Here is a 26,728-nt window from a genome sequence, read left to right as displayed (position 1 = left end):
AAAACCTATGGGCATTTTCTTTATTCCTTAACTTTGTCTCTTAGGAAAGAGATTTCTGAACAGAGAGTGGTTGAAGAGAGCATGCTCTTTTTTTTTTTTTTTTTTAAGTAATTCTAGTACAGCGTCTATTTGGGTGGCTAGTAGAAGCTTGGATTTTAAACCACTGTATTTTTACAGCTGTAGAATCTAGTGCTTGAGTTGATTTAACAAGCAGCCGTGGGTTTGTTTTCTGGCCTAAGTCTGCCGCCGGTGCTCTGGGAAAATTTGATCTTGGGCCTATTTCTAGGAAAGTGTTCTGTAATTTTTATTTAAATGGGGATGGCTCCACCTTCATTCTGAATGGTAGCGAGCACATGATAGATGATTCAGATACTCAAGCCTTGAAAATTAAAGCCCCTCAGTTGAATTGGGAGCCCAGAGGGGCGGTTTCCTTGGCCCTGGTCTGTGGCCAGCAATCACATAGGCTTACAGACCTGGGCCGTCCCTCCTTGTGACATTCCCCACAGTGTTACTGTCCTTGGTCGCCCAATCAGGTGCCTGCAGCCCAGGTGGTCACATGTTACCTCCTCAGCGATTACGAGGCGGCTTTGGTGGTTTTCAGTGCAGTGGTTCTGGAGGTGGGGTCCTGAGACCAGCAGCAACTGCCCCACCTGGGAACCCATTAGCAATGCAGATTCTCAGGCCCCAGCCCGGAGCGACAGGATCAGCAGCCCTGGGAGTGGGGCCCAGCAGTCTGAGTGGTAGCAGGCCCTCCACTTTCTTTTTCAGTCATTGGGCAACCCTCTTTTATTTAGTTAGTTAATACCCCGTGAGCAGGTTCTGCACTGGGTGTCAGGATTGGCCGGGGGGAGGGGGTTGGGAATCGGGTGAACCAGCCACAGTGTGTGTTCCGGGGAAGGCCAGTACAGCGGTGGTTCTCAGCCCTGGCTGCATATTAGAGTCACCTGAGGAGCTCTTAAAACTCCAGGTGCCTTCACTTAGTGGGGCTTTCATCCCAGATCAATTAAATCAGAATCGCCGGGGCAGTGCCCAGGTGTAAACTACTTTATAAAGCTCCCCTGTGAGGCACGCCCGCCTTGGGGGAGAGAACGCCGGGCGGCTTCACACAACATGGTGAGTGTGAGGATGGGGGTAACCAGGGGGTGCCGTGGGAGCAAACGGAAGGGTCGCTCTCTCCAGGCTGGAGTAGGGGGATAAAGAGGTAGAAGAATGTGCAAAGCTTTTCTGAAAGTTTTATTTAAAGGAAAGCTAAAAGGAGGATAAAAACATGCTTTAAATATGGATCCACAAGTGATTTCAAAAAGAGTTGGGGGGAGTCTCAGGAGACTGGCTTTCTCCTGCGATGCCTGGGGTTCCTTCTCCCTGTATGCATCTTAATTCTCAGAGGCGATGGACCACAGCGGGCCAGCGAGCCAACACCCACGGTGGTTGGCATGCCGCTTCATCCCACGTTCCTTCTTTGGAAATGCCTATTCAGACTGTGTCTCAGGGACCTAGAGCTGGCACTTCTGTTTTTAAGAGGAAGCAGCTCAGGGGCGCCTGGGTGGCTCAGTCGGTGAAGCGTCTGTCTTCGGCTCAGGGCATGATCTCAGGGTCCTGGGATTGAGCCCCGAGTCAGGCCCTCTCTGCTCAGCGGGGAGTTTGCTTCTCCCTCTCTTTCTGTGATACGTCTTGCTCTTTCTCAAATAAAAAAGAGGAAACAGCTTAGGGATATAACCCACATCTTTCACTGGTCTTCAGTGCCATCCTATCAACAAATTTTCTTTCCAAGAATTTTGATCTTTCTTTCCATGCTTTAAGAAACTTTTTTCTTAAGTAAAGGGGATGTTTATGTAGTAATTCCTTATTCATGAGTCTCTCCATTTTTGATTCAGAAGGTCAGGTGGGGAGATTTAATGTGAAATATTAGCTGTCTTTACCAATCGCTCTACCCTGTTACCATGCTGTAAGCCAGAAATAGAAGCGACCTGTTTTCAATGACAGATCAAAATTTAGTGCTATGTTGATGGTCCAGAATGAAGATTTTTTGACACAGTGAATGAAATACATACCGGTGCATTTCTGGTTGTGATTTAGCTGACCAAGTAGTTCAGTTATAATTATATTATTTTTACTCCTGGAGATCATTACTCTGAATGAAAAATGCTTCAGTGTCCAGACTATTAAGATGTGGACGGTGAACATTATTTAAACCAAAATTATTTTTTTTCTTTCTGGACTGTTAAACAGCTTTATGAGCATGTGAAGGCTGGAATATGGTTGTTAGCATTTAAAATCAAATGGAAACATGGAAATGTTTTTTGGGTTTAAAAAATAAACTTGACTGTCAGTTATTATATGCTGCCTTCTGTGGCCTGTCTCCTCTCGTCTCTTAAGCCCCCGATAATGTAACGGGGAGACACGTCTAGTAAATATACGGTCGACATAAATCTGAGGACGTGAATATTATAAAAGGGCATTGAGGAGAGGGCTGTGGGGAGCAGGCTGAAGGGAGTTTGTTTATCATTTGTTATGACGGACAATGCTCCTTGGGATTGAAATATCTTTTAATAGTAAGTGTGGGTTTGATCTGATCTCTGGATCACTGTGGTGGTGTTCTTTGCAAATTTTCCCTGGGCTCCGATTACCAAGGTGTTAGAAGAACTTAAAACGTCCTCTAACCGTCAGGTTTAAAGGGCTCAGTGTTGACAAGGGACAAAGATGATGTAAACACCCAACAAACGGAATAGTGTTCTCATTATGACACTTGCCTGCCTGCCAGTCGTGTAAGAAAGCAGAGGCTGATGTTTGTTGTGTTTAGAAATCCTTGAATGAATAAACATTTTAAAGAGACCCGGGTAGGAGGTAAGTGCTGTCTCCTCTTTATCACACCTTTTCATGCAGTAAACTGATTAAATCTGTTGGGCAGTGCGTTTTAGACACCAGAGTTAAAACCTAGACTTCATGAGGAGTCATTGAACTAAATCTGAAATGTAAACTTTCAAGAGACTATAATTGAATAGATTTAACCTATATTTATGGAAAGGAGAAATCTCTAGGTGATTATCTTTTTTCTCTTTAAGGACCTTAAACTCTGCAGGTCCTCGTGTCTGTTGACTTGATTAATGGATATTTTGCTCACTAAAATTGGCCATTAATTATTTCCTTGGGTTGCAGCAATAATTACATCTTTCAAGGAAAATCTAATTAGCCTAATAAGCAGAAAACACCCTGCCAGGTGATGGGGGATTGTGGAAGCTAGTTCGTCACCGCCAGAGATAGCCAGGTCACCACGAGGGAAGCAGCCCTTGCCACGAGCTGGCCGTTACATTTAAGGCAATAGACCAGATCACCCCAGAATGGGAATTTAGTTGCTGTAGCTCTATGGACACTGCTATTAGAAAATATTACCTTGTGACATATGGTCTGATGTCCTTGAATAATTAATCCTATTACCTTTCGTTCATTTATTGATCTTTTCAGTAATCACCGTTAACTTGCCAGCCTCTTTGCTAAGTGCTGGGGACTAAGAGAAACGGGGTGCTGGCTTTGAAGAAGCTGAGTCTGTTGGGAACATAAACACTCTCAAGTTTATTTCATCCTTTTAATAGAGGCGAAGTCTACCAGGTAGTTTCCCCAGAGGATGTGAGGATAACACAAGTGGGGAGAAGGGGTTTCTAATAAGGGAGGGGGCCGATGTTACAAAGTCTTACCAGCGAAATACTTCTCTCTCCTCCCACCCTCTACTCTTCTGGCACTTCCCACTGGTGAACCTGGCCAGAGGGCAGAGGCTCTGGGTGAACCGGCACGGGGCACGGCACAGGGCGGGGCGGGCATCGGATATGGAGAGGTAAACAGATAATCAGAACAGCAGGTGTGGAGCATGAACAAGGTGTGTACAGAGGCTGGGAAGGAGTTAGGTATTGCTAGAGGGTAGAGAGCATGAGCAGAACTAAGGTGATGAGTTTGGAGCCAAATTATAAACAATCTTCCGTATATTTTACCTAAGTTTGTTTTTTATCCTATAAGCAATAAAGAGCCATGTTGCAGGTGGGCTTAATGCATTGATATTGATTTGTAATTTAGCAAGACTCACCATGTGGGATTCATCAGTGGGTCATAAAATCAATTTAGTGGGTTGTCCCAACATTTTTAAAGAAATATTAGAGTGTATTACATGTGGCGAAGTTGATTGATGTTTTCTGAAAGTTCTGTATATTTCTGTGCGGGTGGTGTACTGGTTATAATTTAAAATATATATCCTACTTTGTGTTGCAGGGTAAACGTTGAGAAAACACTGAGCTAGATTGTGGGTGTGGAGGTAGACCAAGGGGAGGAGAGAAGGTCAAGCAGGCAGTGTGGCTGTAAGACGTTCAGCAACTAACATACATATTTAAAAGTATATGTTATCTCGACATTCCTTTTTAAAGCCATTCCTTTCTAAATATCTTTATGATATTGAATCCATGTCTAGAGTATTAAACCTCATCTCCAGTAAGCCAAGAAAATCCATCAGTGTCTTTGCCTTCCATTTTTCTGAAGCTCAGCTGATAGTAATGTTTACCAAATCCCAGAAGTCTCCTGAGCCTCTCTGAGGAATCCAGTGTCTTAAAGTTCCTTTGATAACGTCTATTTTCCTTAAGCATTACGGAGTTTTGTATTTGGTTTGAATGTGTGATAAAATCATTTGAATGTGTCTTGGTTTATAAATGGAAAGTCTTTCCTTTTATCTGTAGAGCAAGTTAATCACACTGTTTCTACTTAGTCGCCACGGCTTTTAATAAACTCAGCTGAAAGCTAGCCAGAAAGTTTTCAATCTCTACTTGAAAAGACCTGTGGCTCTTGGGAAAAGCAATTAGAGAATTTCCCGAATCTTCCAGGAGAAATTAACTCAGGTGCATATGCACGCCCTGTCGAAGCTCCAGGGATGGCAAAGGAAAATGAAATCTGAGTTCTTTATACAAATAACCCTGGTCACTATTTTAACGTGGAGTTTAAGCCTTCTCCATGCAGTGTTTGCGAGAGAGACTAACAAGTAAGGATGTAGCTGTACTGAGTTGGAGTTCCTTCTGTTGGAGAAGGAATAACTCCAAGGCCAGCTTACGTTCGCAGCTGGACGCAGAGCCTTGGAGTTTATGGTAATACTTCGATTAAATGCAGGGTTCTCGCCTCAAGCTTGTGAGGGTGATGGTGTGCTCTCCTCTTGATTTCACAGGTAAGGAAGCTGGCCAAAATCTCTAAGTTAGAAATAATTTGAACTAGGACTAGAATCTGTATCTTCTGGTTCTAAATCTGTGTTTTTTAAGAGCAGGCACCCAGAGGGTTAATTGACTAGGAGATGCAGATGTAGTAACTACAGTTAAGCTGGTGTCACTGGTCCCAGTTTCCATCAAAATGTGTCCCTGTGTTTCATTCCAGTGCTTTCGAAGCATGTCACCGCTTTTATCCACAAAGCGTTTATTTTAAGTGGGAGAAGGGAGGGAAAGCCACTTAGGGATTTTAATTGGAAGGCATTGAGCCTGTCTGGCCAGCTCAGTCGGTAGAGCACGGGACTCTTAATTTGAGAGCATCGATACTGAATAGTGTGCTGGGACCAGGTGGTGGTCATGGTCAGTGGCATGCACTTGGAAGTCAGACCTGGATCTGAGGCCTCATCACCTAGTTGTGTGACCTGAATCTTTTCTGAGCCTTATATTTTCCTTTGGGAAAGGGATGGGGGAGATCTTCCCTTTGCAGGGTTCTCGTGAGGGCTGCCCATTCCATCTCGATTCATAGTATGGATGTAGTAAATGGCAATGATACCTTTCTGATCAGTTTGTTGTTACTTAAAAACAATTGGTTGTCGGGGCACCTGCGTGGCTCAGTCGGTTAAGCATCTGCCTTTGGCTCAGGTCATGATCTCAGGACCCTGGGATCGAATCCTACATAGGGTTCCTTGCTCAGTGGGGAGCCTGCTTCTCCCTCTCCCTCTGCCTCCTACCCACTGCTCATGCTCTTTCTGTGTGTGTGTCTCTCTCAAATAAAAATAAAATCTTTAAAAAAAAATCCATTGTTCACAAATGTAGTCCACAATGTAAACACTAAATGCTTTCAGACCTGAATGTCTAAAAGAAAATAGTAATAGTTGTGATTTATTAAGTACTTAGCATGTACCAGCCACTGTGCTATGTGTTGTATATGGCTTATCTCTTATAATCCTTACAATAATCTCATAATGTGTAGGAACTCGGAGTCACTGTCTTCACTATCAGAAAGCAGAGATGGGCTGAGAAACTTGCTCAAATTGCGCAGTAAGCAGCAAACTGTGCCTGTAGCTACCATATTATATTGCCTGTCTAAAGAAAGTTAGCCTTATTAAAAAAAAAAAATGCAACATTAAGTCCACAGTTGCTTCCCAAAAGTCCTTCCACAAAAGCCAGGGATGCCAGGAGCCATCTGCCAGGTACCCAGGCCTTCCCAGGTGCCCACATTCACACAGTCCACAAGAGGGATCTGAGTTACAGCCCAGCACGCGCCTGACTTATTAGCAAGTAGAATGAAGGCAGAGCCTTCACAGAAAAGGGAAAAAATGAATCCCCAACAACTTCATCACCTCGGTGCCCATGAGCCTGCACGCCACACTCCTGACTGCAATCTGGGCAAGAGGGCGTGGTGTGCGTGACCCCATAGCCCCCGGCCAGCCAGGCAGAGCTCTGCACATCAGACCTTGAGCCACGTAAGCTGTAGCCGATGCGCGTGTTCCGTCTGACAACTCAGTCAGGTCACTAGGTCCAGACCTTCCGCTCGCGCGTTCTCGCTCTCCACTGATTCGGCTTCGCTGGGAGATGAGAAGTAATGAGAGTGATTCCTTTTGCCAAATCCTTGACTTAACTGGCTTCCAAAATGCAAAACCAATATGCTTGGTTGTGACCTGGTTTGTAACTGAGGTGAAAAGAACAGCACAGGAAAACCACACAGGCTCAGGCTAATCTGAATTATGGGAAAATCTGAGCCACAGAATAGTTCAAGCGATGCAGTCTTATTAATTTTAGGACCACACTGGGAAGAAAATCAGTGACCAAAAAAAGAAAAAGTTCCCGGTCAGTGGTCTTCTCAGGATGTTCTTAGGAGTAGATGAAAATCACTCACAATTCAGTGATTGTTGATATTTGGTTGGTTGTGATTTGGTTTTAAAAATACTTGAAGACCTTAACCCATCTCTATAATTATTAAGCTTAACACTTTCTGTATAGAAAATAAAAGAGGGGAGACCAGAGCTCCAAGTGAAGTCTGAATTAAAAGGTTTTACTGGATGTTGTATTTATTTAGAAAACCTTTAAGTCACTTTCAGTAACTCATTGCCAGTTTCACAATTGCCTTTTTATCTTGGGGGAAAAAATGCAAACTTTTGTTTAATGACCTTCCCAACCAGTTAATTCTCTACCCCTTTCCTGGTTTCTAAGCCTTCTTGAAGTCGTATTAATGATTGTCAACCCTGGTGACATACTAGAATTTTGGAGATGGGTCCTGGGCATCTGAATTTTTTTAAAGCTGCCCAGGGATACTAACATGCAGTTCTGGGTGAGAACCGTTGGTCTCTAGGTAGTTGGTAGTATAGAAATGAAACCAAATGATACCAAACTTGCTTATAGGATCTGTAGGCATCAGGTCTCAGAACTCCGGCGCAAGGGTTTCTTCTTGGCTTGGAAAGACCTTTTCAACTGGCTCACCTGTGCATTTATTCCTATCCTTTCTCCAGAGCCCTTGAAAGTATTTAATCCCAAAACCTATGTAAGCAGTGGGTGATTCCTACACTTAGCAGAAAAGCAGGTATTTTCTATACTAGATCATTTTTATTACAGATCAATCTAAGTCAGATCCTCAAAGTCTGGTCTCCTCGACAATTGGGACCTTTTTGGGGACAGGGAGAGGTCTTCAGTGCCTAGCACCCAAAACTTGACATCTATTTGGCCTTCTGTAAGTATCAGTTTTTATTTTAATCTTGATTTTCTAATTTGGGCTCATTTCCTTATCAGCTTTTTCTCCTGTAGAATCCAAGCTTGTCCTAAATTTGTATTTTGGTCGAGAGGGAAGGAAATTTCTTCAGGTGCAGATGGGAGAGATGTCACAGTGGAAGTAGGTTTCAGGTGAATGCAATTCATGGTGTCAGAGCTGCCCTTTAAAGAAAAAAAATTTTTGGCAGATGGGGGTGGGATGGGTTACGGGGTGGGGGGGGTGTGTAGGGAAACAAATGGGAACAGATCTGCATTAATAAATATTCAGACTGAGTCCCACTCTTGTGTCCGTGTTTGTAGGTGGTGGTATTACATGTAGTATTGGGTGATGGGGGTTGTGCACACTCTCATTTTTCACTTTAATTGCTTGCCTGAAAAGATCCTGACAGCTTCAAAGGTTACTGCTGGTTGCATTGTTCGTAACTCAGAAGTAATATGCATGTGCAATTTGCTTCATTATTGCCCACTAATAACCAGTTCTGGAGAAAGTCCTAAAGCCACCAAAGGAGCTATAATTTGACATGATGGTTTCCTCCTCCTCTTTCTCCCATTCTTTATTCCAGTTTGAGAGTGACCCACTGACATTGCATTGATGCAGGTGTGATTTTACTCTGATTTTCTTTCCATGGGTTTTAGATGATAAATTCTTAGAGATTTTTCTAGATTCCTCCCCCAAAAAACAAGACAGAAAATATTTAAAGTTTCGATTAGAACTTAAGGTCCAACAAAATAAACTAGCATTCCAGTTATTTTGTGTTCTGGTTGATTAGGTTTGGCTGCATGTGACTCACTAAAACCCTTAAACATAAATGGCTTAAGTGGAAGAGTGTATCTCTCCCTTTCCAGCCGTCTGGAGGCGGTCAGTCTGGGAGTGGTATGGGGCTTGACGGGATCAGGGATCCAGACCCCCTATTGTATTGCTCCGCCATGTCGGATTTCCATTCCCAAGATTATCTCCTGTCCAAAGCAGATGCAGGAGCCCCAGTATTCTTCCACCTGGCAGGAGGGAAAATTACCCCAAAGAGAGGTGCATGCTTTTAAGGAGGCTTCCCAGAAGCCCTATATCCTATTGGCCAGGACTTAGTCACACGGCTGCACCTGGCATGCTGGGAAATGTAGACTTCTACCAGATGGCAACGTTCCTAGTTACTGTGGAGGAAGAACAGAAAAGGACTGTTGGATGGCAGCCAGCAGTTTCTGCCACACTGTGTGAAGGATGAGCTCTTAGATTTTTCTCTGCATCATTCTGCCTCTGACTGTAAAATGGAGATAATCTACAGCCGTTCAGAATTTAATTGCAAAACACTTCATGGGCTGAAGAACTGAGTAGCAGCTACATGGAACACTGCTCCTTTAATCCCTCATTTCAGCCCTAGGGCAAAAGTACTATCCTTATCAACATTTAAAAAATATATATATATTTTTTGAAGACTTAAAGAGCTTGTACAGCTAGTATTGAGCTGAGGCCGTGTAACTTGTGTGGGGTCGCATTATTAATCCTAAGCAACAGCAATGAGTGGGAGCAGGGCTTCCAGTGAGAGGGTAACTGTAAGAGTGAGCCTTAGAGACTCGGGTACCAAATCCTATAAAACTGTGAACTCCGGGCCCTTTGTGACTCCGCACCCCCAACCCCTGCTACACTTTCCTGTGAAATTTACCAGTTACTCGGTTTCTAGCACACTACAACCTCTGGCTTTTCTTCATACTGGGTAGGATTTCTTTATACCTGGGTCCTCAGGTGGTACATCCTGATTGGTTGGGTGAGTGGCATGATAATCAAGTTTTTAGTCAGAGTTGGGTTTTTACTATTTAACATTGTTCTGAGGGACTTGTTCTGGTTCAGGGGCCTGCTGGAATGTGTGGCTGTGTGATGGGATCCTCGGCACTCAGTTTCTGTGTGTATCACGGCTCCTTTATCTCTCCCTGCTTTGAGGCCCAGGCTTCTTGGTTCTGCAAAATATCTCCCCACACATCAGAAGCAGACCTCCCTTTCTTGTCTGTCAAACCCTTTTCACTTTCTAGTGACTTCCTTATTTCTGATAATGAGGCACTCTGATCTGTAACATAAGAAAAATCATGTCTTTCCATTTCTTCTTTCACCAGATTTTCTATTTGTCCTCCGTTCTCCACCCCCCCACTGGTGATTTTTCTAAAACACAGACCTATCGGTTTACACCTTCACAGTTCCATTGTCTACAGAAGTTAAGTCTGAACTCTCCCAAGCATTTCAAACCTTCCAGGATGTGGGCGCAGTCTGAATTGCAAGACTCTTCTTGCCGAGGTCCAGCCACACTGGGTGTCTTGCGGGGCTCTGCTTCTGTTCATCTGCTCAAACTGTTTCTATTCGGACTCACCATTTTCTTGCCTTTTCTGACGAGTTTTAGTTCAAAGCTCATGTAAAATTTTCTTTCAAGAAGTTTCTCTGATTCTCAGAGAATCATGTTTTGTTTCTACAACAGTAGGATTCTCTCTATTGTCGTACATCACAGTCTGTCTTGGATTATTATTAACTGTGAGTTGTGTCATTTTTCTTGCTCAGTTGTGGACCTACTGACTTAGAATTTCCCTTAAGCAACTAGTATATGGCAAGAATTCAGTATGTCTTTCTTGAAACTAATTCCATTTCTGTTCCCATAAAGAACGTCAGAGCTCTTCTCTTAAGTCCAAACAACTGCTTGTATCCTTCTTTTGCACCTTCCTAACAGCCTTTTGGCCTCCTGATTCACACAATAGAAGATAACAAAAATTATCTACAGGAGATCTAGGAGAAACAGCTCCATTTCTCATAATATTCATGTCAGTCTAAAGCAGAATTTCTCCATGTTGGCACTATTGACCTTTTAGGCCAGACAGTTCTTTGTTGGGGGGTAGAAAAGAAGGGGGTTGCCGTCCCGTGTGCGCACTGTAGGACGTTTAAGCAGCATCCCTGGCTTCTACGCATTAGATACCAGTAGCAGCCCCACCCCCACCCCTCTTGTCTCCAGACCTTGCCAAACGTGCCTGGGGTGGGCAGGGTGTAAAATTGTCCACAGTTCAGAACCACTGTTCGAAAGTTCCTCCATAAATATTCTATAACTAATGAATATTGGCCCTACCGCCTTTTGGTAGTACCTACAGGCTTCTCGCCTGTGCTTTCTGCTTCAAACTTACTGCCATTTTTAGATTCCCTAACCTTACCCATGAATGACTCCCTCTGCCTCCCTCCCTTTAAAACCCAACTCATCAGGGAACCTCCCAAATTAACCCTATCTGTACCCCCATTCTAATTTTGCATCATTTTGTTGCCCTCTGAACATCTGTAGGTATATTTTTCATGTCACTATCTCTATATACTGGTATGGTCATTTTACACGGGTCTGTTTTCCTCTCCTGTCTGGCTCTGTTAGTCGAATTGTCAGAGCTGGATGCTTATCTTGGTGTCTTTTGTGTTATGCATGTCCAGGGCCTGCATTTATGTGTTCAGCATACATCCTAATGCACAGTGCTTATTTACAGAGCACTGGGCTTACGATGTGTGGCGTCTAAGGACTGGTCCCCAAAGGAGCTTCCGTTTTGATGGGGTGTTTAAACAGGTTTGCAAATATGCACAGCACAACAGATGGTACGGGTAGTTTATAGGCCAATGCCTTGGAGGATGGGTAGGATTTCCTTTGGTAAACAATTTCAAGCAAAAGGAATGGAGGTGTGTTTGCTTAAACAGTTCCCTCCCAGCCTTGAAGAGAGGACTTCAGAGCCTCATCCTCCCTGCCTTTTCTTTTGTCACCTAGCCTTACCCACCAGCAGCTATCTTCTCTTCCAGATCCCTGCTTATTAAAGGCCCTTCCACTGACCAGGAGTGACATAGACGCTCCTTTGTGCTCTTTTGTGTGGCATACTACTTGGATCCATCGTCAGGTTCATTTCTGGGGAAAGCAGACGTGTAGGTTTATGCATACACACACCTGCATGAAGGATTAAATGGGACCAGGTTTTGGCCTTACTCCTGTTTGAAAGAATTTTATTATGTAATCCTAGCACCCCGGTCTCCAGGGCCGCTGTATACAGAGGTACGCGTTGTGCACTTCACAAGCATACCTGGTAGCCACGATGGTCTCTGGTCGGTCCCCTTGTCCCAGGTAACAAGGTGAGAGCTTGGGTGGGTAAATAACACTCTGTCACCATCAAAGAGTAGGGACTGATAGTGTCGTAGATATCAGGCCTACACGTCTCCTACTTAGGGGAAAAATAGCTGTGACTCTCAGGGTTTTCAGTGACCTTAGGAATTTGACAGGTTGGTAAAGAGTTAGAAAGCATCCCAGTCGGAACTATTTCTAATAACTTGAACCCTGTGGCCATGCCAGAAACCGGGAAGGCTGCAACATGTCGTGTTTGTGTATGCATTGGCCTCCTGGAGCATTGTCCAAATGGTTGAATGAGGTTTATTCACTCACTTGTTAGGGGGAAAGCGCCGGCTACAAATGTGAACATGAATGCTTTTTTTAATAGGTGGTGGTATTGTGCTGCACAGTGTCCCCGACTTTTAGATATTTAACTCATAAAGTTTACAGCAACACTTAAGTGCATCTGGATTTCACATTGAATTTGGGAAGGCAAGAATCTCACTGTAATTTCCACTGACTGCCCTGTAATGGAAATTATGGCTTGGGAAAAGTTTCAAATGACGTGTCTATAAACTAAGGAAAAGTTGATCCATTCAAAGGCTGGTTATGTGCAATTGTAGGATTTTTTTTTTTTTTTGAAAGGACCATTTCCAACAAGAAATATTTATTTCAGCAGCTAAAGTAAACTAGCTGTGAGTTAAAAGTTGGTCTTTGTAAACCGTTGGTTCATCAGATTCAGTCCTGAAAGTGGAGCGAACATTGAAATTGAACTATGCTGGGCTTTTAAGAAAGCTGGAAAGATGAGTCCAATGTCACAGCTGGATAATAGTAATGGGTTGACTTCCGAGGATGAGCCGCCTTTTGAATGGTCAGAATGCTGGCCTACTGGGACCCAGGATGCAGGTGTTTTGGTCCTAGCCCGGCCACTAACTGGGTTTGTGCTAAGAGCCATGTCCCTTCACCTCCCAAATCTGTTGCTCTGCTCCTGTCTCCGTATCTCCCTCCCCCACCATTGTTATCGTGCATCCCATTCATCTTCACGACTTTCCTTCGAATGTCTGATGATCCTTCCTTCGCTGTTCTTGGCTCATATTCAAGACCGAGGCGATGGAAGTCTCTGGATGGAGGCATGGAGGAGACTTGTTGATATGGACGTAACTGTGGGGAGATCATTTAATCAGGGGATTGCCAGATGTCAGCCTCAGGTGGTGTCTCCTCTGCACCCACATCAGAGGAATCCTCTCACTGGCTGCTGGTGTTCTTGGGAGCAGTGGATTAGGCATATTTCCACTTTCACTCCCTTTTCAGCCCTGGTCTCTCCCGTCTTCCCCTCTGCTGTGTTTGGTTTCCTCGTTCAGTGTCATTGGCTAATCAGCCATTTAACATCTTCCCGTTTTCTGCTCTGAACTTCCCCTTCCTTGCCCTCCGCTCCCCCGGCACCTCCAAGCCGGAGCCTCTCTGGGCTTCCACAGCAAGTTCAGCTCCTGGTTCATGGGTCTCCCCAGCTGCTGCCGCTCGAGGGTGGAGCTGCCGCTCCTCTCCGGGTCACCTTCTACTCCTGCGGGGCTTTTCCATCTTCCCAAATCCTGGCTGAAATCACTGGTCTGCTCATGTCTCCCCTTCTCTCCCCGGGGAATTTTCTTTTGCTTTATTTCTACTTGAGTGGAGCCTAGGATGGTGAAAACAACCATGCCCTTGATCCATTTCCCATGTTCGACCAAAAGTTCCACTTTCTGGTCCTAAAAGAGTGTATCCACTCAATAAGTGTGAATTCTCTTACACACAAGGCAGAGGTGAGAGAACATGAGACAGTTCCCCACTTCTCAGGGGTGAAGAAGGGGGGAAAGGCTATACCCAGATGATTCCTCTGTGGGGACCGAAATACAGGGAGGGTGCTGGCAGCGGAGTGGTGCAGAGAAGGGGATGTGGTGAATGCGGCCAGGGGTGTTGTGGAAGGCCACACTGAATAAACTAACACTCTGTGGTTTTAGGAGTTCAGCTATTAGGAGAAGACTGAGAACAGACCGTGCCCATTAATTATTAAGGAGTGAGTCCAAAGAAAAGTGGCATATCCAGCCCGGATCTTCAAAATTCTGTGTCTGACTGGGTGGGCCTTTGCCTCTCCAGGGTCTTCCAGCACGGCCAGTCGCCCCCTGCCTGCCCACCCACGTCCTCTCCCCCTCCCACTGCTGCTGTACACGCTGAGGAAAGAGCCTGGCGTTGGGAGGATGCAGAATTTGAAGAAGGCCTTCTCGGGGGGACATGATATCCCCTCTTCCCCAGCTGCTGCCTCTCAGCCTACAAATAGCTCATCGCCAGTAGAGGCCTCGTTAGTCTCGTTGAGAGGTGGGACAGCTGGTTTTCCACTTTCTTAAATTCATAAGTAATTCAGATCTATAAAATCCCAACAGTGTAGGCTCGCTGAAGCATAGCCAAAGCCCATGAGCTTATTAATTAGCCTCAGTTAACCCAGCAAATGACCTTGATAGCCTTCATTTCGGCTTGAAGATAGTACAACAAAAGGTTCAGTGTGTGTCACAAATCCACTTAGTTGCCATTGGTTCCCAGCGCCAGAGACAGCGGAGCTGAGGAGCAGGAGCCTTCCTGACAGAACAGGGTTGCCTTTCCTTGGTCATGTTGCAGTCCCACTTCCTATTGAGAAAGGTCTGAAGGCTGTCCTTTTCCTTATTTCTCGCATCTGCTGTGCCTCCCCTTCCCCACCACTTGAAAAGTAGTAGGAGCTAATGCTGTGACATCAAGCCCTGGGCCATCCCGTTGGACCTGTAAAGCCAGCAGTCCCTAGGACCCCGTGCGTTACAGAAACCTTCCATTTTGTACCTGTGTCTAGTCGTTCCTGTACAAGTGACCACTCAAGCTCTTAGCCTGAGGGAGCAGTGCCAGGAGAGGCACGTTGCCATCTATTTTAGATGTGTTAGAAACTTCAGCAAGCTGATAGGTTTCTTATCACTGGGGTGTTGATAAATCTTAACATTTGAATTCCCTTAGCCTTCAGTCAACTGGAAATCTGTGAGCATGCAGGGGGTGCCATGAGGCAGAAAACCAGCATCTCTCCGTGCTTTTTTTTTTTTTTTTTTTTTGGCTATGCCCTGCCCTGCTGAAAAAGTTTGGGTGTATCTTCTTGTCACCACCTGGTGCTACAAAAGCGGTGGAGTGCCGTTCTGGGTGGCCACAGACAGCCACGTGATCGAAAGGCTTGCCGCCTTGCCAGGTGCCAGCTCAAGGGGCATCCTGCGGCTGTGAACAAATCAAGTGTTCCTGTCCCACAGACCATTGACCGAGGCGGGTCTGTCTCTGGGCCGCGGCAGCCGATGATCCAGTTTCAGGTTTTTATTGGCACCGTAAACAAACACGCGAGAGAGCTGTCTGGGAGGTTGTGGGCTCTGCCATGGCCATTCAGATCCCATTTCTTCCTGTAGCGGCTTATCCTATGTAGAAAATGTCTCCGTGACGTGGCACATGGTAGAAGGAAATTGTTTTTATGGAATTCAGTAATATCCAGTGGATAGTGTTACTGTCTCCAGCTCACTCTGACAGTGGACGCTCCGTGTTCCTGAGGAGCACGTCACTGTCCTGCTGTGAAAATCCTCGTCTCTTGTTGCCCTAATCCTTTCCTGTAGAGAGTTTCTAGCAGCAGGCAGTCCCTTTTCTGTCAGGGAGGGAGAAATAATAAAGGCAGCTATTCTACTTTTACTGAATGTGAAGTGCTCAGCGGCGTCACTAAATCCATAAAATGGTGAGTCATGATCACGGCACACCAGTCAGCCAGGAAGCGAGTGACAGAGCTGATGTTTATTTGCGACCAGCAGCTGATGCTGTTCCTCCGGTAGCACTTCTGTAGACCTCTCCTGTTTGTGGGCACAAGTGCCTGATTTCATTTTTAAGAACTCGAAGCTTTAATGAATGTTCTCAAGGCTGCCCAAGGAAACACTTAATCTGAAAAAGATGTTGAAAGCCTGGTGGATGTCTGTCTGGAAGTCCTGCTTTCTTGTGGTTGCCAGAGTTGACATTCTAGAAAAAGAGAATCTTGCTTGCGGTGCTGCCAGATGGTCTTTTTGTCATGGAGAGGGTGGTATTTGGAAGCTTCTGGAAGTCCATTTCACCACTAATCATTTGAGGGTATGTGAGCTTAAGGCTAGCATAGGTTATAGAAAGTGGTGAAACAAAGTAAGAAAACAATAATTCAATATCTTGTTTTGTGGCTAGAATGCAGACATTGTTTGGGAAAAATCACAGGGTGTAATTTGTGTGAATGTCAGTGGCCAACACCATTCATCTGAGCATCCGAGAACTAAAGGATTTTATGTAAGGTACTTCTTCCCCAGAGAGTGTGTGAAGAGGAAAAGAATAATATAAATGTATGTTGGTGTGTATACCTACTCACACACCTAGTAAAAGAAAAGTAAAAGTCAAGGTAGCTTAGAGAGGCAGTATTTAAAATAGTTGAGAACTTCTGTAACTTGGAAACAAAGGAAAGCTTCGGAGGATGATTTGCAGGAAAACAGACTGAGTGTCAATTACAAGAATAAAGGCAACAGTGGAAGATATAAAAATGTTTATTGGCCTCCTAACTCTTTTCCCCTTTAAACACACACTTTAGACTCAGAATGGTGCTCTTTTCTTTCAAAATAATACACCTTCTGTAATCATGCACCAGATGGCTCTGAAGGAACGGGTTTTAGTGAATCAAGTTCAAGCCCTTGTCTCAAAAGCTAAGCGCTTCCATCATCCGGCGCTCCACTCGAGATCAAAGTGTCTTGTGATCGTTTGAGGAAATTTCCACATAGACCCGAGCAATCATTGCCTTGTTCTTTCTTATCTTCCTCTTCATTTTCATGGTTTTTATTTCCAATCTATTGTTTCTTACCTCGTTAAGCACCTACAAAGACCTTGCAGGATTGGTCTGTCAGTCACCATTTGCACACATGGCCTGCCTGGCATTCCAGTGGACCATTTTGGGGATAAAACACCTTTCCTTGGTGAGCGTTGTTCTACTGACTCCTCTCTAGCGGACACAGGGCGAGAGCACCAAGTGTTCCTCAGAAACACTGATATACTGTGGGGTCATAGCCACCTTAGAAGAGTGTGAGGAAAGGTTGTATTTGAAAACTAAGTTTCCCTTGAAGAGTGGTTTCCAGTATGTGGAGAACCGTGGGTTGATTCTGCAGGCTAGTGATTACAAACAGCCTCGGTTGCATATGTAATCATTGTAGGAGGGAGAGGAAACGCTGAATTACTGATCCGTTCTCACTCGCGCTGCCAAAACCTTGAGACCCGACTTGATGGAGCCATTCAGAGAATCATTGTCTCTTGTTTCAGAATTTGGCTTTCAAGGGCCTGCAATGGCAAAGACCCAGGAAGCAGATTTCTGAATAGTAGGTCTCTGAAATTCTTGGCATAGGAAAAACAATAAAGTGAACATGAGATTCTTAAGTTTAACACCAAGAATAAAATTGCCACTACCGCCTAGTTTTAGTCTGGGAGTCAAAAGCATTGTAAATTGATTTTTATGCTATCATTTTTGCCACCCGTGCTCTCTGCTGCTGCCTGCCCACCCCACCCCCGCTCCCCTCACCTGTTAATGTGGTTTGGAGTTCGTGTATCTTACATCGACCACGTGCAGTAAACGCTTCCTGTACAAAGGTGCTTGAAACAACATCTGTCATTACATCAAAGAAGGTGTTATTGCCAAGTGCAGCTGGAAGAGTTCTAATAATGAGATGGTTTTAAATGAGGTTATAATGAAATCTGTGTGAAATGCCTGAGCCTTTTTCTAGGAAAATGAAAACGTGTGCAGTTCTCCCGCTTTATAGTCTTATTATAGAAACCTTGCTTTTGCATGTGTTTAGTGCAGTCATTGTTCTATGTGAGAAGCTTGAGAATGCATTTCTGGTTGTGAAAAGTGCATTTTGTGTGTGTGCCATGTTGGAGAGGTACCATTACAGAAGGTTGCTATGGTATTGAATCCCCTCTCTTCAGGGGGCAAAGCCCCTCCGATGAATGTGGTGTTTGTGGATTCTGAACCAGCATGAGAATTCCTGACTGAGAGTCTAGAAAAAGTTATAATAAACTCATTATACAATTAAAAAGAAGAGCTGTCCTCCAGAATGTGAATCCAAACCCAGAAAAGTGTTCAGTGAGCAAGAACAATACTCAGTAGGTTTTCAAATTGATGGAGCTTTCCAATGGTAACTAATTTGTTCCAGCATTCAAGTGAGCATAATTAACAGAGACTTTCTTTCTTAGGCCGATTACTCTCCAAAAACCATGCCAACATTGTAACTGTAAGCAGTGAAAACCAATATTTATGAGGGGGATTGTGCAAGAGTTTGTGTGACAGATGGACATTTTATCACTGTTGATGTTTGGAATTCCCTTGAAAAGTAATGTAATATCTTGTTATTTATGAATGAATGAACAAATGATGGTGCTTTGCTGCCTGGGTTTTCTTTAAAAAGAGGAATGTTAAATCTTTTTCTCTGTTTCGCCCCCTATTTCTCTGTTAGGCACCCTCATATATTCTAATGCAAAAGCTGAAAAATCATAATTGTGTTTTTATTACAGATACAGATCCACGTGTTTTAGAAAAACAAGAATTACAGCAGCCAACCTACGTTGCCCTCAGTTACATTAATAGGTAAGCCATTTTCAGAATTTATAGCAACCTCCTATCTGCCACAGGTTCATTTTTTAGGTGTATCTTTTTAACATAGTAGGAAAAATTGTTTTCGGTCTTAAATGTTTACTGGAGATTATTTAACATCCACCTCTATACAGAATTTTTCTTGTTTCTCTGTTGCAGAGATGTGGGATTGTAGTTCTCTGTGCATATGGCTGAAAACATGACTGATTTATAAGCTCATTCTGGAAGTATTTTGTATGCAGAGTTAGAATATGCTCTTTTGACTTCATAGGGCAGTTTGAGAGATTAATGGATTTATGTTTGAGTGAAACTTTTAAACCCTGGGGTGAAGAAGTACTTTATGAATTCAGAAAATTGTTGGAATATCAGAATATATCAGGATGTAACAAATTGAAATAATTTAATATCAGAAAGTTATTTAATAGCAGCTCATTTTTAGTTAAAAAAAAAAAAAACATTCTCAGCAACCGACCCCATCTGTGCAGAGTAACGTGAGTTTTTACTGAAACTGATCGTGTGAGCATGACTTGAGAGAACACTTAGAACTTGATCTATCAGGTCTAAAAGAGGACTTGGTGTTTCAGCCAACTTAATTAAGGAGACCGTGATTTCTGGAGACAACCTAAAATCAACTTATGTTAAGAAAACACACACCCCCGAAGAGAAGAAGGCAAAGCAAAAGCAAGACTGGCTTTTAATGAGAATGAAAAACTCTGCTCATAATTCAGTGCATGAATTTCTGTCAACTGTCCCCCCCCCCTTTTTTTTTAATATGAAGTGAAGAGTAGGTTTCCGTCTCTTGGTACCAGAGCTGAGGTTCAGGGTCTGAAGTAGAAAACTGGGAATGAATTATCTGTACTGTTGCATTTCAAGGTATTTGGGGGGAAAACTTACTTAAATCTTTAGAGAGCTTTGAGTTGGAGTGGCCTTATTCCATTTCAAGTTCTTTTATACAGCATGTTTTTAAAATGATTCATTAACATAAACCTCTATCTGCATATTGACTCTGGATTTCCTGCTTACCAGCCTTGCTGGGAAGTGAGGTAAAATGTCTGCAGGGTCTCATTGCCCAACATTTTTGAAATATTTTAAGTAGAACACCTTCAGAATCATATCAGATACAAACGAAGGCGTATGTGCTTACCTGGGTTTCTCACAAAACCGGTTTCCAGTGATTAACATGGGTTTTGAAAAGTCTTTATACATTAGAATTGTGTATGTGATATGTTAATTAGCCTACTAATATTGGGCAAGAGGATCAGTAGGCTTATAGATGTGGCATTGAATAGGACTTTTTAGTAGCGCAGCTATTTTGTTTCAGGTAAAATGTTGCCTATGTGTATACAAATCCCTATAATGCCAAACCTTACTGCAATAAGAATCTGAGATTTTCATGTTCTGTCGTCTTCGTATTGTCAGCCATGTTGGCAGCAGGCGTTCTACTCACCAAAGAAATACTCTGCCAAGTGTGACTTGGGACTACAAAAGAAGGCGAAGAATAGGGACAAGGGTCACACGCAAAAAACCACCAGAGAACTTGGGTCAAGTATGATAATTTAGCATAAACTGTGCAGGAGGATAAGCCTGAATCTCAGAGTCTTGGCATAGGAAAAATAACAAGGTGAGGGGCGCCTGGGTGGCACAGTCGTTAAGCATCTGCCTTCGGCTCAGGGCGTGATCCCGACGTTCTGGGATTGAACCCCGCATCAGGCTCCTCTGCTGGGAGCCTGCTTCTTCCTCTCCCACTCCCCCTGCTTGTGTTCCCTCTCTCGCTGGCTGTCTCTCTGTGTCAAATAAATAAAATCTTAAAAAACACACACACACACACACACACACACACACACAAAAACAAGGTGAACATGCAATTCTTAACTCCTCATTCGCCATGTCCTGTCCCAGATGACACAGAGTAGACCTACGAGGGGATGGATAGGTTTGCTGCTGATCTTTAGGTGAAGAGAAGGATTGTATATGGAGAGTTTCCCAGGTTACTAACAACCTTTCTCACTTGAGATCCCTTTGTGGACAGTGTCACATTGGTAACATAGTTCTTAACACATGATAGACACTCTGGGTGTTTGTAGGTGATGGATAAACACCTAGTAAATGAGAGGGCTGAGCCCTGGCTAGCTGTGAGGAGGAAGCCAAGCCTGGCCACAGGGAGAGAGAGGCTAAAAGGAGTCTTAGGGCCCTTAGACATAGAAGGGAAACCTTGAAATTCACATGAAGCCAGTACAAGATTCAAGAAGAGAGTAATAAGGGTTAGGGAACTGGAGAGAAAATGAGCTTGACAGCAATATCCTGAATACAGCAGAAAAGAGTACTATTTAAAAAAAAAGTTGAACAAATAAGATTTTTTTTCTCCAACCTCAGGGGGAAAATAGTCTAATTTTGCTGAGCAGTGAAGATGGAAAGAGAACATTTCTCTGGTCATATATCTGTTTATACAACTCCAGTGTACTTTTGGACATCTCAAAATTGAGATGAAACTTTCGTTGGCAAGAACGTTGCCAAACACTGAAAGCAACAGAGTTTGGGTCCTTAAAATGGAGCTTGCTTTTTGGATTCCAAAAAAGAACTGAGTGGAAATTGGATCCTTTATTTATACCTATTTTAAATTGCTTTACTCTCTTGAACATAATGTGTTGAACAACCCTTTAATTCCTTGAAAAGCGGGTCTGTTACGACACCCGAGCAAATTTTAAAATATAAATAGTTTAATGAGAATGAGAGAGACTGAATTAGTGAGGGTTATGGGAACAGCTTGGGGCGGGGGAGATGGATATGAACTTTAAGGGTAGGAAGGAAGCTCTGTTAATTTTGTGATGCGAGGAACAATGATAAGTCCATGTAATGGGAAATTTAATTAGAGTCTGTATAATATTCATATACCTGGGAAGCATAAAGGTCAAGAAGAAAGGCTACAAGATTTTGAATGAGAGAGAATATAGAAGAAATAGTAGGGGCACCTAGGTGGCTTAGTCGGTTGGGTGTCTGCCTTTGGCTCAGGTCATGGGGGTCCTGGGATCGAGCTCCGTGTTGGGCTCCCTGCTCAGCAGGGAGTCGCTTCTCCCTGTCCCTTTGCCTCCTCCCCCTGCTCATGCTCTGTGTCTCTCCTCAAAATCTTAAAAAAAAAAAAAAAAAGAAAAATACTAGAAAGAGCTAACGTAACACTTACGCTTTGAGCTCTATGCTAAACATTTTTTTACATTGCGTATTTCAGTCTTCACAGTCGTCATATGGGGAGGGGTACTATGATGATCTCCCCTGACAGGTAGGTGCGGAAGTTCCTTGTCTTAGGTCCCCAGGTGGTATGCAGGGGATTACTGGGTTCAAAACCTACATTAGGCTCCAAAATCTGGGTTCCTAATCACTGTACACCCTGATTTGTTGGGATATCGGAGAGCAACAAACAGGTTTAGAAAAGTAAGAGGGGGGGCGCCTGGGTAGTGCAGTTGTTAAGTGTCTGCCTTCGGCTCAGGGCGTGATCCCGGGGTTCTGGGATCGAGTCCCACATCGGGCTCCTCCGCTGGGAGCCTGCTTCTTCCTCTCCCACTCCCCTGCTGTGTTCCCTCTCTCGCTGGCTGTCTCTCTATCACATAAATAAGTAAAATCTTAAAAAAAAAAAAAAAAAGAAGAAGAGGGAAATTTGGAACACTAATGTTAGAAAAATATGGTAGGACAGCTGGGTAGAGGGGACTCCGAGAGACCTAAAGATCAGAGTATATCGCCATGCCGTAGATAGCTGGAGGGTGGCAACCTAATAAAAACAGTAGGAGACAGCAGGAGCTACACCTGCCGTGAGAGAGGTGATCAGTAACTCCTAAATGACGCATTGCTACCCGGAGAGCAAGTTGAGTGTGCCAGGCACACGTAGCGGAACAGCTATCTTCCACTCAGTCTCACCAACAGGCTAGCGATGGGTGAGCTACAGGGGAAGTCAGGCGAGTCTCCATAAAAAGGCTGGTGGGAACCACTGGCCTGGACCTGCGGGGTTTCCTTCAGGTGACTGATGTGGTTCAGGTGGCTGCCTTGAGGGGACAAGATAGCTTATTAGTAACTTGTGACTCCCCAAAATGGGTAACTGAGATAACTTAAAGACCTAGTAACCTACATGGCCATGACTGCTAGTTGTACTGTCTTTGCTACAAAATGGTTTTCTTAATTTAGAAATTTCATTTTAACATCAATTTTTCAAGTATATATATCCTTTTGGGGTAAGCTATAAAGGCGTATCCTGCCTAGGCACAAATTGGTACCTTTCTGGCAGTCCGTTCCTCGTCATTTATTACCTAATAAAGATGTAGTCTTTTCTCATTCCTGAACTACCGCTGTGCTCAAATTCTCTGTAAGACTCTGCACTGCCACAACAGTGAGGTTTGACCTCCTCTGAAAATGGATTTGTAGTTAGCTTCGTGTTTGCTATTAAATAGCAAATTCTGAAATGGGTTTCCTAGGACAGCAATTCCAAGGGGTATTGTTGTGTGTCTGTGTCTATCGGTCTGTCTGTCTCTCTCTCACACACACCTCATTCACTCGCAAACGATTCTGTGGTCAATTAAGTTTGGGAAATTCTGAGTGAGATAAAATGGGTTTCTTTACTGTAGGATTTATCAGATCTTTTCCTTTGCTGCTATGCATGTTAAGTCTCCAAGAGAAAATATATTTCTCATAGGGACCTGATCCCGGAGCATTTTTTCTTGAAGCATCTGATCGGACTAGTTCTGCATATCCGGCAGGGGGTTGCTAGAATTATACCACTTTCACCTATATCCTTAGCTTCCCCAAGGAATCTTGAAGCCTTTTATGCAGGAAAGCTTTCTATTCTTTTTCTGATTCAAAACTCAGAACACTACTTTTTTCCTCATGGTCAACAGGGACAAAGGAGAAAATTGTGCCCTTATATGGTAACTCGACTTGTTTTGTGCCTCATTTATTTATTTGAGTGAACGGGGGAGGGGAGTGGTGGGGTGGGGGTGAAAAGTATCTTAAGCAGACTCCCTGCCAAGTGCAGAGCTCAATCTCAGGACCCTGAGATCATGACCTGAGCCGAAACCAAGAGTCCGATGCTTAACCGACTGCGCTACCCAGGCGCCCCTTCTTGTGCCTCTTTTTATTAAGAAAACATTTTTTTAAAGATTTTTCTTTATTTGGGGGGGGAGAGAGAGATTGAGAATGTGCATGATTAGTGGAGAGCGGCAGAGGGAGAAGGAGAAGCAGACACTCTGCTGAGCAGGCAGCCTGATCCCAGGACCCTGAGATCATGACCTGAGCTGAAGACCGATGCTTCACCGACTGAGCCACCAAAGCCTCCCTTCTTGCCTCTTTTAATAGTGAGCCCGTTACTTCTCACAGCCTTCCCAGATACTGAGTTGGCTTCTATTAAAATAAAGCTTACATTTCTTAGAAATTATCACAATTTATTCCCCCCATCTCCAATGTAATTCTCTTCTGTCTTTGAGAAATAGAACAAGGCAGTGGTTCTAAGTGTAGGAGGAGTGGGGCGCCTGACTGGTTCAGTCGGTGGAGCATACCACCCTTGATCTTGGGGTTATAAGTTCAAGCCTCATGTTGGGTGTAGAGATTACTTAAAAATCTTAAAAATAAATATATAATATGGGAGGAGTCAGACTACTTAGGTTTGAGTCCTGTCTCTCTTGTTCATGAGCTTTGTGAGCAAGTTGACAAGTCTCAGCCTCTGTTTCCTTCTCTCTGATGACACTTTCCTTATTTTGAGTACTCATGCATAGAAGGCACATGCAACTGTGTTTATGTCCTAGTGTTACATAGGAATAGATCTTTTAAGTATTTTTTTTTTATATTCTGCTCATGCAAGTTAGCCTTTTCTCTATCAAGTCAGTAATGAGAGGAACAACTGCAGAGAGGAAGCATTGCTTTGGGGGGGGGGGCTGAAAAAACCCCACCAGGAAATAAGCTCCATGAGGGCAGGGACATTTTCTGTCCCCCACAACGGTTTCCCCAGTCCCCAGAACAGTGTCTGGCACCTAGTAGACTCTCAATATTGATTGAATGAGTGAGTGCATGAATGCATTGTGAACTTGCGTCTGAGTCCAAGAGAGTGAATAAATGGAGGATTCCAGGAACTCGAGGGATGCTTCTGTGAGAAATCAGGAGCCTCAAGTACTCACTTGCGTTGAGAGGGCCACATGATAAAAATGGAATGTTGTACTTTTATTCAGCATTCATATGGAATGCAGAACTGTTGAGATCTTTTAAGTGGTGGCCATCACTAGTTTTCCTGCCATAAACAACTGGACAAATTTATGAGATAACAGTTTGTAGGCTCTGCGTAACCGGTAGGCTCTGCGTAATCGGCAGGCAGTAAAGACTGATCCCTGAGAGACAGGAAACATGAGGTGAGCCCTCTGATCACCTGGCTCACCCTGAGGACAATCTCCTCACTGCAGTGGAGTACGTTAGAACCTAAGCACAGCACAACAGTCCCACTGTCCTGAGAAGAGATAGGTCAGTGGTTACTATCCTGCCCTTTTAACTGAGATATTAGAAATAAGAGCTTTGTCCTAGAGTGTAACCTGCTTTAGAGCCACTCTAACACCTAACAGCAAGCCTCTGTATGATCTTCAGAGACAAAGTTCGGAGGGGAGTCCTGACAGGTCAGATATTCTTGGGAAATACTTTGGGCTTTCCACAGATTTGCCCTAAGAAGGTATAAATCTAGGTCTATCCAGGTTCAATATAATCAGCCTGAAATTGAACTGCCTGCTAGAACAAAAATCAATAGTCTTCGTAGGAATAAATCCAATATGACAATGTCTAATATGCAGTAAAAAATTACTAGACATGGACAGGAAAATCGTATCCTTAGACAAGGGAAAAAAGCAATCAATAGAGACCCTCCCTAACATCTGATATGGCCCAGATGTTAGTTTTAGGAACAAAGACTTGAAAGCAATCATTGTAAATGTGTTCAAGAACTCGAAGGAAAAATACACTAAGAGGTTGTTTTGAATGAAAATAAAATCAGTCTGGATGCTTTTTTTTTTTTTTTTAATCCTACCAGAGTATAAACTGTTTAATGAAAGCTTTCTTCCTTTTTCCCCACTTTTATTCCCACTCCAAACGTCACCTAATTCCCCCAGACCATCACTCTGGCTGTTTCAGTTGGACTCATCTTTGCCAGATTATAGTCCGTCATAGTCTCATAAAGAAAGGCTGTACTTAGCCAAGTGTGCACTGACCTTCTATTTTATACAAACAAGACTGAAACACTTGATTTTTTTTTTTAATCTAAAGGCAGTAGGTTTTGTTTTGTTTGTTTTTAATGAAACCACCTGTTTGTGGTCTTCTGAGAGCAGTCTGCATTTATTATAATACAAGACATGCTTTCCTATTTCCCTCCTTTGTCCACCAGATCTGAAGTTCTATGTGCCCTAGCCCCGTACTGAAGTTTGTGGCCTAATGTATGCCGTAAACATGTTGCATGCTGTTAATCTCAAACACCAGACGTTGTGCTACCATTTTCTTAACCTGTGTTTTTTATGAACATCAGTTGAAACAAAGCTGAGATGGCTGCCTGCCAGATTTTGCTTGTAATATCTCTAACCTGATTTGGCTTGCTCATTGTGTTTTGCAAAAACCATGTACTCTCAAGGGACACTGGGAAGCTGGAAAGAACCCTTATGTGACATTTTGGCTTGCTTCAGCAGAATTAGCTTGCGCTGCTGGCATAAAACACATGGTGAGAGAGGGGAGTCTTGGCAGAACTTGGTGATATGATTTGCTTGCTAGGCTCCGGGCTTCTTGCATAACTAACTTCTTTGTTATTCAGTGTGTTCTTAGGGCAATCAGTGTTTTAAAGCAGGTTGCTTATACAGCTCCCCATTAGGCCATTTTTTTTAGCCTTTCTTGTGTCCACCATCAGTATTTATGACTGATCTTTTTTTTTAATTGCAGTGTAGTTAACACACAGTGTTATATTAGTTTCAGGTGTACAGTATAGTGATGCAACAATT

At 43.6% G+C, this 26,728-nt stretch overlaps 1 protein-coding gene across 2 annotated transcripts in view; it reads left to right on the top strand.

Annotated features, from left to right (window-relative positions):
• The window catches only part of JAZF1 (JAZF zinc finger 1), a 320,632-nt gene that overhangs the window by 163,946 nt on the left and 129,958 nt on the right, over window positions 1-26,728 (top strand). The window contains exons 1-2 of one of the 2 annotated variants that reach the window (XM_044387292.3): window positions 2,521-2,844; window positions 18,656-18,728. In XM_044387292.3, coding sequence (XP_044243227.1) covers window positions 2,811-2,844; window positions 18,656-18,728 — 107 coding nt within the window. In that variant the 5' untranslated portion in view covers window positions 2,521-2,810. Of the gene's footprint in view, window positions 1-2,520; window positions 2,845-18,655; window positions 18,729-26,728 lie in introns of those variants that run through there. The other variant, XM_026508404.4, reaches the window with a different exon arrangement.

Source organism: Ursus arctos, unplaced genomic scaffold, assembly GCF_023065955.2.
Source record: "Ursus arctos isolate Adak ecotype North America unplaced genomic scaffold, UrsArc2.0 scaffold_3, whole genome shotgun sequence".
NCBI lineage: Eukaryota > Metazoa > Chordata > Mammalia > Carnivora > Ursidae > Ursus > Ursus arctos.
This window is presented reverse-complemented; position numbering and strand designations above follow the sequence as displayed.